The 12,751-nt window shown below is 46.3% G+C and overlaps 2 protein-coding genes across 6 annotated transcripts in view; one reads left to right on the top strand and one right to left on the bottom strand.

Annotated features, from left to right (window-relative positions):
- Window positions 1-263: 263 nt before the first annotated feature.
- On the bottom strand, window positions 264-1,270 carry birc5b (baculoviral IAP repeat containing 5b). Its single transcript, XM_027030366.2, has 4 exons — window positions 1,145-1,270; window positions 767-876; window positions 561-675; window positions 264-426 (listed from the first exon to the last, which is right to left on the bottom strand). Exons 1-4 carry the CDS (start codon window positions 1,268-1,270, stop codon window positions 334-336), a joined length of 444 nt encoding a protein of 147 aa, XP_026886167.1. The 3' UTR covers window positions 264-333.
- Window positions 1,271-1,982: 712 nt separating this feature from the next.
- The window catches only part of znf385a (zinc finger protein 385A), a 59,672-nt gene continuing 48,903 nt past the window's right edge, over window positions 1,983-12,751 (top strand). For 2 of the 5 annotated variants that reach the window (XM_035522623.1, XM_035522620.1), the window contains exon 1: window positions 2,161-2,490. Coding sequence is in view for 3 of the 5 variants with exons in the window: in XM_035522620.1 (XP_035378513.1) it covers window positions 2,367-2,490 (124 nt within the window). In the remaining 2 variants the exon portion in view is untranslated. The other 3 variants (XM_035522624.1, XM_035522622.1, XM_035522621.1) reach the window with 2 other exon arrangements.

Here is a 12,751-nt window from a genome sequence, read left to right as displayed (position 1 = left end):
AGGGTCAAGGCTTGGATGAGTGGGGGCTTAAAAAAAAAAAAAGCTAGAGTGGCAAGTTGAGCTAAATGATTAGAACTGTGGTAAACCTTTGATTTATTCAGTTCCGTTATGCGCCTGCAGGGGTGTGGCCATGGTTTTGTGGGATAGTGGCACGAACATTGCGAGGAAGAACCACAAACACACCGGAAAATTTAAAAAAGGTGCAAGTCGTGAACGCTGGAGAACGCTAGCGCCCCCTGGCGGGCCGACGCAGCAAGGCACTTGTGTGCGGTCCATTTTGTTTTATTTAAGGCACTATTGGAAATGTAAACATTTGTTAAAAGACAGACAAAGTTACGGCAAGATATCAAGAAAAATCTGTAGACTTTTGATGGTGTTTTCCACTTCATCACGGAAGCGTGCAATCTTCATGTGTGCCATTTTCCTCTGTAAAAACAAGCAGTGTTCTTTCTAAGGGCTGAAAATAGGTTCACAAATGTGCATTAACCTTTGGGAGGGGAATAAATTTTTTTTAAAAGCCACACACAACCACAACACATTTTTAATGCAGCCACACGTACCAAGTAGTTGCGAATTCTTCCGTGCTCCAGACGGAAGAACTCAATGGCAGTAAGTTCATCGTAGGATTTCATCTGCAGAAACGCGCAGTCTGGAGAGCGCTTGGCATGCTCAGCCCTAAACGACAGGGTTGAAGAGTGCAGGGCAGGTCAGCATGCGTGGACATCGCTGACGGATATCGCTGACGGGACAGTAAGGAAGGCCATACCAGGGCGCATCTTGAGGCTCCCAGCCTTCCAGCTCTTTAAGGCAGTAGAAACAGCAGGCCACGTCGGGCTCGTTCTCACTCGGGCAGTGGACGAAACCTGCCTTCGCCATCTGCGAGCAGAGAGAACACCTAAACAAAGCCGTGGGACAGAGACCTGGTCTTGACACGGTGTAGTCCCGGCTGGGTAAGCATCCACCAAAATTCCTACTGATCACTATTTAAGTTTAGTCTTTTAAATCAGGTAACCACAGAACACGGGGAAGGTCCAGCACCTGCTGGAGCATATATCGCCGTGCTGTCAGATTATAATCCAGAAGACACCAGCCGAGCAGCAGGGTGGATGTACCTGGGAGAAGCCCCTCTGCGTTCGGCTCTTACCAGCTCAGGTGTGCACTGGCAGTCCTCGCGGAAAGGCCAGTCGCTAAAACTCTGCAGCCGCCTCTCATAGTTGTACATTTGATCAAAAGACAAGAATCGCGCAGCAATTACTTCTGGACGAGACATGCTGGGACAGTACAGTATGTGAATGGAAATGAACGAAATGGAGCCAGTTTTCCGTCCAATATTATGAGAGGTCGCCGACACATTTAACCCAAGAAATGTGCGCTTATAATTAGCCGTCGTAATTGATCACGAGTTTCAGCTGAACGAAAACAACGCGTTAGAAGATTTCCACTTAATTCCTCCTGTATTACTTTTATTTTTATCATAGTATGCCTCCCTCTGCTGGAGAAAATGGATAAGCACTAATGGCTAAAAGTAAACAAACAAACAAACAAACAAACAAATAAATAAAAAGATGGCTGGATTTCCTATGCTATAAAATCACACCAGGGCAACACATAACCACAAAGGGCTATCTGCGAGTGGCAGATGTCTTTAACAGTTTGTGGCATGAACTTCAGGGATCTGTTTATGACGGAGACCTGTGACCGCCACCGTGTCCCTGTAAGGCTATCCCTCCTGCCCCTGGCCGGAGAAATGTGCTTACTGGTCCAAATGCTTGACAGACGCACAAGTGGCTGGCCTTCAGCTTTGTGCTGGTCTCAAGTCATGTTGTGCCTTACCGCGCTGAGTGGCTCAGACTGCCTTACATCACATGTGCCCAGGGGACTGGTTCAAGCTCACAGGCTGTGCAATTTTCCCATGATTCTTGGATCTCTTGTTTGGAGTGTCTGTGTGCACGTTCCTCTCCATGCCTTTACTGACACTCGACTCTCCCACTCCAGCCTGGTCTGCTAACCTTACCCCTGTCACTCCTGCTGTGTCCCCCTCCTTCCGTCCTTCCGTCCTTCCATCCCAGTTGTCGTCCCTTATTCGGCTCTGCTGCGATTAGCTGCTGGAATCTCTTGCACTTGTCCCGATATTCTCAGTGCGGTGAGATTGAGAGGAGGGAGCGAGGGCGGGACACCAACGAGAGACGCGTGTTTATGCTTGCCCCCCCACCCCCGCTCGGCACGGCATGGCCTGTATCTCTGCGAGAGTGTGTGGTGTTGCTTTGTGTGCAGAACAGTCCTTGCTTCCGCTTGGAGTTGACCAGTTCGTCACTGTAATCCTACGTTCAAGTGCTCCAAGGTGATTTTGTGACGCACGGCTGTTCATGCTAGAGAGGATTTCTACGCAAAATTGGTCGTGTCAGGGTGGACGTGAAAACCCTGAGGCTGAGAGAGAGGAGCCCAGAGGAAGGGGCAAAGCAGAGGAAGTGAGTTTCATGTGGGGCTCAGGTAAGGACATCCATATATTTCCTGTGGGAGCCTTTTGTATGGAAGAGCATATTGCTGTGGAAAAAAGATGGCCCTCTATCTGCTGTTTATTGCAAACTGTGCAACTAGACTTTGCTTACTGAATACTGGAATACTGAAACAGTGGAAATATGAATGTGTAATGGAAGAATAAGATGACAGTTAGGTAAAGTATTGCAGCTTTCTCCGCCAGAATGTCCAGCCTCCTGAAGAGATGAAAGTTGTTTAGCAGGTTGATCTCTATAGCATGAGACAGACAAACTGCAACTCCGAACCGAAGTCCGCTGCTTGCTGTGTGCCTGAGGGTACACCTGGCTGGGTCAGAGCTCTCAGTAGTGTTCATGTCATGACATCACCTCAGTAATTTGTACATCAGTGTGTAAGACACAAACATAAAGCGTGCGATGTGGTACACCTCATGAGGTTTCAGCCCTCTGTGCCTGTCTAGCACTGGTCTCTGAATATAGTCATGTCAAACTTGTCATTAGCTAGACTGAATTACCTTCAGAGTGCAAACGTTTAACTGGGCTTTTTGAGCAAGGTTGTTTCCTTTTTATATTTTAGTCCTTTTTATAAATACAGTTGTCTTCTAATTATTGGTCTTGCACTGATGATTGACCTGAGAGGTCATGAATGTATGTGTGATTTGCACAGCATTACAAAACACACTAGGGCACTTCAGGGGAGTTGGGATGATCACACTGGTGTGTGTGTGTGTGTGTGTGTGTGTGTGTGTGTGTGTGTGTGTGTGTGTGTGTGTGTGTGTGCGCGTGTCTATGTGTTCAAGTCTCTGCATTTATGCATGTCTATAGCTGCTCTGAGTGTTTTGTATGAAATGAGAACTCCATATTGGAGACAAGCATGAAGTAAATGATCAAATAGAATGCATCTGTCTGTCTGTCTATCTATCTATCTATCTATCTATCTATCTATCTATCTATCTATCTATCTATCTATCTATCTATCTATCGCTCTTTCGCTCTCTCTTTATATATATATCTATATCTATCTATCTATCTATATATATATATATATATATATATATATATATATATATATATATATATAAATATATATATATATATATATATATATATATATATAAATAAAATGTTGCAGATTCTTGTGTGTGCATGTGTGCGCACGTGTGTGCGTGTGCATGTGTATATGCGTGTGTGTGTGTGTGTGTGTGTGTGTGTGTGTGTTAAAGGGCGGTGGTCTTAGGCTACATCAGGAGGCTTTCTGTCTTCTGCCAAAGGTGCGAAATTAGTGTCTATGTGAGAGAGAGTGACAGTCAACATTAACATTCTCTCCATACACAGACCTAGAATGATTCATAGGATACACATTTGAAGGCCCTCACACCCTGAAATATTTTCCATGTTGCTTTCACTTCATGAAAAATATCGAAAAATCTTAGCTTCTTTTCCTGCAGTCACAGAGGAAACTCACATGTCATTCTATTCCTGATCAATATTCTAATTTTAGTGAGTTCGTCTACCACCGTGCAAACTGATACTCATGTGCCAACCCCACTGACTCTCTTCTGTTCAAGGGCAATCATCAGCAAGTGTCTGCTCAGAATATTGCGAAGAAACCATTACCTTCATACACAATAAGTGCCTTCATATCTTGATCTGTTATCACCGGCCAAGGTAGAAGCAGACGCAGATATCTCTGCAAAAGCATGAGTGGAAGACCAGGAAACCACTGTTAGCTTCCTGTGTTAGGTTACGATGTTTGTTCATCAGAGCAGCAGATGGCTTACAGTCCGTGGTTCTGTGTTTCTCATATTGGTCTACTCCACCATGAACCATAGGGAAGATGTGACAGTAGGCTGAGTAGTGTGGGAGCAAAACATGATACAGTTACATAAAAAAAGAAAAGAGAAAAAATGTAACTGATCGAAGATGCCTGTCTTTCCAAATCAGGAATAAAAAGTATTTATCAGTGGGGAAAGTACAAACTGAGCAGTGTATCTGAGTAAATGTATCTTACTTTCCATTTCTGCACATACAAGGGCAGGTGCAAACAGATATACTGATACATAGATATAGGCACACATAGGTCATTCCTATCATTCCAAACTCCTCGGTCATTCCTGACAAGTTTGTATTCTGTGTCCTTCAGGCACAAACCGTCATGTATGTGGAGGTGCAGATGGGAGCCTGCCTTTGCAATGACCTTTCAGTGGAGACTCTAAATTCGCCATGCCAATGCCAGAACGCAGTGTGCCGAGGTGCTCCTCACTGCCTGACCCCTGCACCACACACACACTGGGCCCTTCACCACACACACACTGGGCCCTTCACCACACACACACTCTAGTTTTGAGGAAAAGAGGAGAGGAAGGGGAGAACTAGCCAGGGGTTGTGAAATAGACATCACGCATGCAAGAGGCTCACACTCGCCAACTATGGACTTTATAGATACAAGATATATCTGAAAGATACAGATACTGTCATCATACTTTCTAGGAGGAGAGTGCTGAGGTCATTTCTTTCTGAATAAGGGCTGTGATTTACCAAAGGAGTTTAAAGTGGAAAAATCATTTTTATCCTAATTTTCAACTTTTTAAAAATGAGCAAATACATCCGGGTATGCACGACTGTTTTTTTTTTTTTTTCTTTCATGTTGTGCACACACATTACTTATTTGCCATGCACTTGTGATATCTGACATTTCACATGATGTTCCTTGCATATCAATAATGGAATGTATACATATCAGTAATGTATACATATTAAGAACAATTAAAAACTGTAAGTACCTCAAATAAGTGCAGTGTTCAGTGTTCAGTTCCTAACACTGTGATAGGGATGAATGTCTGGAATGAGGGAAAGTGGACAGTGAACAGAGGTGTCAGTAAATGTGAGACTGGCTTTAGTTCTTAGATACACCACACTGCATCCGGTGATTGCCTGATTGGACAGCCCTGTGTCCATATTTATTCTTACATTGCCTTGTCTCTGTTTTGCCACATTAAAAATAGAATACCAGTATTCCGATATGCCACCAGATCTCATGCCAGGCAGAAAAGCCTCCCAAGTGTGTCTTGGTGTGTCTTGTCCCAGTGCCGGGGGGTGGGGGGTGGGGGGGGGTCTCACTTGGCTGTGGAGAGCTGCACCCTGCAGCCTGGCTATGGTCCGGTCTAGCATGGTGGTCGTGAAAGTCACTAATTTATGCTGGTGTGAGGTCGGTTTTGGCACTTTGTCTTTTAAAGGCTGGAGTCTGGATTCAAGGAGATAAAGCTGTTTTTTCAAAAAAAAAAACAAAACAAAAAAAAAACAACCCAAAAAACAAAAACAAAACAGTGGCTGTTTGTCGTACATGCAGGTTCCTGTTCTGGTTTCCAAGTCTGGTGTGCATGAAGACTGGTGTTGTGCTCACGTGGTGGGGTCCGTTTACAGTTGGAACAGATTTCCAGCCTGGAGGCACTCCAGACCCAGTGCACCTGTGGGGGGTCTGGTCTTGCTTCAGGGGTGTTTGTGCATGTGACACCCCATGGAGCTGTCGGCCACTTCTAAAAACAGCTCTCTAAATAAACCGTAATTCTCATGGCAATTGGTGCCCTTTCTATGGAGGGGGGAAAATTATATTTTTCTGTACAAGGCTTGTGCTGTTATCTTCCCATCTCATGCAGATTGCGTATCACTGTGCTTAGAATGGCTAAAACAAACAACATACATACACACACAAACACACACACACACACACACACACACACCACACTACATGTGTATGTTTGTCTTAACTACTATTGGAAACTATTGCACATTTATGAATTTGATTACATTTACACAACCATGAGAGCACTCCTCACACAGAAGTACTTTTCATGAAGAGTCAGCATGTATGCAATTGTTCTCCTTTTAACAATACAGCTGTGTTGGCAACAATGTACCTGCAGAGGGCAGCAGAGTGCTTTCACACTCACCTGGACTAATCCTGTAGTTGTGGATCATGACAAGGGCAGATGGACTTCAGTATAGTCCCTCCCCTCTATGTCACAGTGCAGCCTCACTCTCTCTCTCTCTCTCTCTCTCTCTCTCTCTCTCTCTCTCTCTCTCTCTCTCTCTCTCTCTCTCTCTGTGTGCCCTCAAGATGATGACAGGAGTATGGCAGATTACCGGGCTCACCCGACTCCCTCGTTCTCTCTCTTCAGATTGCCTACCCCAGATCGGCGTGCCTCGCACGGCTTGCCAGGACTACGTGTGAACCCGAGCCGAGGTTTTTCAACTGCTCTTTGAACTTGTAGCTATTAATATCTCCATGGTGATACACACTGTGGGATTGGATATCTGGCAGCATCTCGAAATAAACATCTCCTGGGTCATAATCTGCAACTATATTTCATGAGTAACATGGGCCTTCATATCAGTTCATTAATTTGGCATGATTGGTTATCATATTGTATAACTACTCTGGTATACAATAATAAGTACTATGAGGACAGCCCTGGACATAGAGCTTAGAGTATTAATACTTAGGCAGATCTATGTCCCCAGAGAGGTCTCGCTGGGCTTTGAAGTGTTATTATGCCTCTAAATCTTAATGAAATTAGTTGGAATTAGACAGCAGTCAATTAATGGAACTTTGGTGATGGCTAGGCACTAATTTTATTCCCATGGATTTGCTTTATATCTGTTTGTGAGGGAGGTCTGTGAAGCACCTCTGTACACAGTCAGCCACTACATATCAACAAACAGCCCTTGAAACATTTTGGAAACATGTTTCACTGAACATTAATGTCTGATTTTTCAGTCTGCAACTGTTGCATGTGGCAGGTTAGCGAGCTGGTCATTCCCTTTGTGAGCTGTGGTGGGCGATATGTCGGATGTGGACTCTGAGGTGCCACTGCTGTCACACTCACACAATGGGAAAATAATGGATTGATCTAAATGGCCTGCTTGAGCACAGAAGAGGGGTCTGTTCCCCCCGTGTGTCTTCTCCTCCTCTGCTCCGTACACACACCTCTCTGCTGATGGCCAGCCTTCTCTGTCTGTGACCATATCAGCCATGTGTTTCTCACCACACACACACACACACACACACACACACACACACACACACACACACACACACACACACACACACACACACACACACACACACACACTAGAGCCAGGGGGTGAGAGAGGATCTCCGTTCTTGGATTTCACCCTCTCATCATGACATCCATTAAAGTCCTGCTGGGTCCCAGCTCCCGGTGAGCAGACAGCACATTAGCGACCGGCCCATTGAGCCCAACAAGGCCCGCCTCTGAATTATTGATACCAACACAACTAATGAGGAAACGCGATCCCTCTCAGCCACTGACGCACGCCAGGTCACACTCCCGCGGCCGCACCGCTCGCCTGCCCTGGCCTCCACCCACGGTGCCTTGTCTTTCAGCGCACCCGCCTACCTGCACCTACGGAGAGCAAACAGGCCATTGTGAATGGAGGATGGTGGGAGTCCTGTTAAAGCGCTGCTGTGTGCACTCCCGGGCGCGCCGACAGGACTGGCCGATGTCGTGCAGTGCTGCGTCCTGAAACGGCGGCATCGACCTTGGGATTAGTGGGGAGATAGGCATGATTACAGGGCAGGGGGGCGATGCTGGTGCTGGCCTCTGCAGAACCGCTGATAAAATGATAAAATGATGATGAAAATCGAGGGCCAAGAGGGGTTGAGATCATCTTGAGATCAGTGTGTCCATTGTTACCATAGCGCTTATTCTTTGGGGCTGACGTGAAGCCCTCTTGTAACAATGCTGTTTGCTCAGGTGATGGTGTACAATATGAGCAATGTTTGTGCGTGTGTGCATGTTCGTGTGTGTGTGTGTGTGTGTGTGTGTGTGTGTGTATGTGTGTGTGTGTGAGAGAGAGAGAGAGACAGAGAGCATGCTCATCTAAGTATATGTGTATTGTGTGTGTGCATATTTGTATAGCTGCAGTATTCTATTAGTAGACCTAATACACAATAGCTTGCGCTCTCTCTCTCTCTCTCTGTCTCTCTCTCTCTCTCTGTCTCTCTGTCTCTCTCTCTCTCTGTCTCTCTCTCTCTCTCTCTGTCTCTCTCTGTCTCTCTCTCTCTCTCTCTCTCTCTCTCTCTCTCTCTCTCTCTCTCTCTCTCTAAGTCTATGTCTCTCACCTCCCATGTTGGCTGTGCAGCGGGCTATTAAGCGTGTCAGCTGGCCTCTTTAGTATTCTCTTCACTACTCACTGACTCACTGCACAAGCCTGAGACAAGGAGATGGGGAAAGGAGGATAAGAGGAGACTAAATAAATGCCAGCTTTTCTTTACCTTCTGGCTCACGTGTGCATCTCTCTCTCTCTCTCTCTCTCTCTCTCTCTCTCTCTCTCTCTCTGTACGGGGGGGGGGGGGGTGCGCGCACTTGTGTGTGATATTGTATTTCTCTGGGGGATTAATTTCTGACAGCTTTGTTGGGCTGTTCTCCTACATGGTCCTCTCAGAAGCATGGTCTCGCTGTGGCTCACCGTGACACTGTCCTGCTGCCATGAGCCGAGTGCTTTGCGCAGGGACGGTTTACACTCCAAACATGCTCCATTTACAGAGATTTACGAGGTCTCTTTCATCCAGAAAACATCGTTTTAGCTGCTGCAGCTAATTTCAACTTGCACCATTTTTACGTCACTGTCTCTGTAGTCTCTCCATCCTCCCACGCTTTCCTTCGCTGTCTCTCTCTCGTCATTCAGTTGTATTTTCTCCTTGTCACGCTATGTCTCTTCATTCCTCTGTCAGTCTGAGTTTAGTTTAATCTCTTCCCGCCTTCTTCTGCTCCCTCCGTCCTGTCGCTTTCTATTCTGTCTCATTTTTTTCTCGTCAGACAACCCCCCCCCTTTTTTTTTTTGCTCCTTGCTTTCTTCCAAAAGTTCACCTATGAGATGAGCGACGGATGGAGCCGTATGAGAGACCTGCGTAATCCTGTGTGCAAAGAGTGAAGTGTGGGTTGAGATGGAGTCAGAAACGGCCAGATGAGGAGGTTAATCCCCTGAGAAGTGCACAGTCACATGGAGTCAAAGGAGCGAGAGAGGTGGGGGGGGGGGCATGTCAGTCGTTCTGAATACCATAAACAGAGAGAGGGAGGAAGGGGGACTGTGGCATTCTGGGTCCAGCACTGTCTCCTGCACGCTTCCCACTCTGCGGAATGACAAGCGGCTGCCGCCTTTCCAATTGGCTGGGACTGCCACCAATCAGAGCACTGGAATGTAAGGTGCCTTTAGGTTATACCCAACCCCAAAAAACGAGGAGAGAGAGAGAGAGAGAGAGAGAGAGATGAACAGAACAGAGCAGAGCGGAGCAGGCACTGGCTTGACTGTGTTACTGAGGCATTTTGTCTGCACTCTTTGATGAATGGTGTTGTTAAAGGGAAATAGCTCATCAACCGGCCGTGGACCCGTGCGTTCCATTCTTCGTTCGTCCTCAGCGGATACAACTCCAACCCTGACTGGAGTTCTACTGCTCCTTCTCCCCCTTTGCCCCTTCGCAAGGTCCCCCTCCCCCCTGTAACTGGCCTTAGTCTCACCTGAGAGAAGCTGAAGACCTGTAAGCTCCAGCAAGCCCCTGCACCCCCACGTCCCGAGAACAAGGGCTCCAGCTGGGGAGAGCAGACGCAGGAGACGCACGATGGACTGCAGCTATGCTTTGGCTCAGATAGTGCCGGCCGCTTGACTTGGCTCGTTTTGGGGGGGTTGGGGGTGAGAGAGAAGACAAAAGGAGGGCAGAGAAGAATTTGGAGCCGTGTTCTCCAGGAGCGAGGTGGGAGGAGAACCCGCCCTGACACCAGCCGGCGAGGGAGCTGAGTTCCTCAGGATGATATTAGGTAAGTTTTCCCTCCTTTTCTTCGCCATTCTGCAGTCCTCTCACGCGGAACTTGACGCGGATGAAACAGCCTTAAGCTGAAGTTGCTGTGCGTGTCCGTCACACACACACTCTTTCGGCATCTGCGATGCTGGAGTGTGTCGACGGTGCAGAGAGCCAGGCTGCGTGCGACCTTCTCTTCTGGGAAAATGTATCCCGGCAGAAAAGGTCACAGTGCTAGCAGCTAGTCGCTAGCTGCAGCGAGGTCTTCTGCTCACGGATACGCTCATCACTCCGCTACATTCCAGGGGGTTTGCACAAATCCCCTCAGAGGTGGTCTTAAGTTTGTTAGTGGTTAGTGTGGCATTCAGTTACCAACACTAGCCGTGAAGTGAATTTGGAGGAACACTGTCATTAAATTGTACTTCAGCTTCTGCACTAAAAGAATGACCCTTTACCTTGTTAGTGAAAGGTAAAGGTGTGTGTAATGTGTATGTATGAGGTTTTAGTATAGTTAGTGATCTTTAATGTACATCTCAGTAAAGAGTAGTGGTATAGCTATATGTGTTAGTAGAGTTTAATGTCAATAGCATATAATCTATTTGGTCTGTCAGAACAAAGCAGAGCGATTTGTGTGTGTGTGTGTGTATGTATGTATGTGTGTGTGTGTGTATATATATATATATATATGATGTGTTGGTATATGGAAAAGGTGTGTTATGATAATACTGTGATGTGTATGATGTGCTATATGGCATATTGTAAAGGCATACATTTGATTTGTGTGTGTTGTGTTAGCATAGGTAGGTTTGTTAGTGCCTAGGACAGGTAATGGCATTCTCGTTGGTGCTGGAAAGTTGAAGCAGGTCTGTGGGAATAGCTTCCCCGCCAGTCTGGAGCCCAAGGACTACACGGACACTCCGTCACACAGCAGTGACTGGCTCAAATCGGCACCTCGCAGCAACACCACAACTCTGTGTGTGTGTGTGTGTGTGTGTGTGTGTATGTATGTTTGTTTTGTTTGTCGGTCAACATGTGAGGTATGTTTGGGTGTGTTGCTATGAGACTAGTTTAACTGAAATGTACAACATGTATATGGACAGAAAGGAGTACATATCTTACAATGACAATAGTTTATCTCCTCTTTCCAATTTTGTGATGATTATTTATATATCTCTATATATAATCTAAACATATGTATATATTTTTTATGATCATTGTTATATAGTTTTAGATATTTTTACTTATCAAGTAAAAGGATATTCCCCAGGGGCAGATATTTAATATTATATATATAATGTGTGTGTGTGTGCATGCATGCAAGGGTGTATGTGTTTACACAGAGCTCAGGTGGTGTGTTCTGCCTGTATTTTTGTGTAAGCCTGTGTGAGTCTCCACGCCAGCACTTTGCTGCTCCTGTGCACATGTTGTGGCCCTTGTAGCTAAGGCCCTCCGGGGCCTAGTTTAGCAGTCACACACATTCTCTTCAGCGCAAGGCAAACATAATGATTACAGCACCTGTTTATTGCAAAGTGACAGATTTATTGAAGCCTTCAGTTAACGTTGCAGCATAGCGTAGTACTGGAGCCGTGTAATGACTGGGTCAGCCGCAGTGTTTATGTGTACTTGCGTGTTGGCGTGGCAGTATCTTCTCAGCAGCAAGCTTAACATGTTCCAGCACTGTCACAACACAGTAGCCTCACAGCAGCCTCTTTTCTCATTCATTGTGTGTGTGCGCACGTGCACGAGAGTGTTACAGACTTATGGCAGACAATCTGACTTCATTTATCACAGATGAGTGCAGCTTCGCTCCTCTTGTAGAGAGAGACACCAGTGACTAGAGACGTGTTAATGGCATCATTAACCCTCTAATAACAGCTGCCTCCCTCCAGCTTAATCCCTCGCTGCCTTACACATCCTCTCACACGCCAGCTCATCTGTGGTTTGCTCTCTCCACATATACATCATATCTTTGGAAAACTGCTGCTTGTATAACTGTGACTCGGACGAAAGTTAGCGAGGGGGCTGTTTTCTTCATGGAATTTTCTCATTGTTACCGCTGAAAGGTGATTTGGCCCCCAGCGCAGGGGTGACCTCATGATTTCAAAGGCGCACGCCTGTTTAACAGTTTAAAGATGGCACACTGTGTTTTTCACACCGCGCTCCGTGTTTTCTCTGCGCAACGTCCCAGCCTCCGTCTCTCTGCGCCTGTGAGACATGACGCCTGATTCGCTGGCTGACTTGGCCCTCTGACGTTGCCCTGGAGGCTTGTCATTGGCATGACCTTTAGTGTGCCAGTACATCTACGCTTCCCCGCAGTGCACGGGGCTCAGCGACGTCGACCTGGTATACAGTTTAACACAGCAATTTATATGTCTTGGTAAAATACATTAAATACAATAGACCAATTATTTCGCATACCTGTGTGTGTGTGTGTGTG

Source organism: Electrophorus electricus, chromosome 24, assembly GCF_013358815.1.
Source record: "Electrophorus electricus isolate fEleEle1 chromosome 24, fEleEle1.pri, whole genome shotgun sequence".
NCBI classification, from domain to species: domain Eukaryota; kingdom Metazoa; phylum Chordata; class Actinopteri; order Gymnotiformes; family Gymnotidae; genus Electrophorus; species Electrophorus electricus.
Note: the sequence above shows the minus strand (reverse complement) of the source record. Positions and strands in the feature narration are given on the sequence as shown.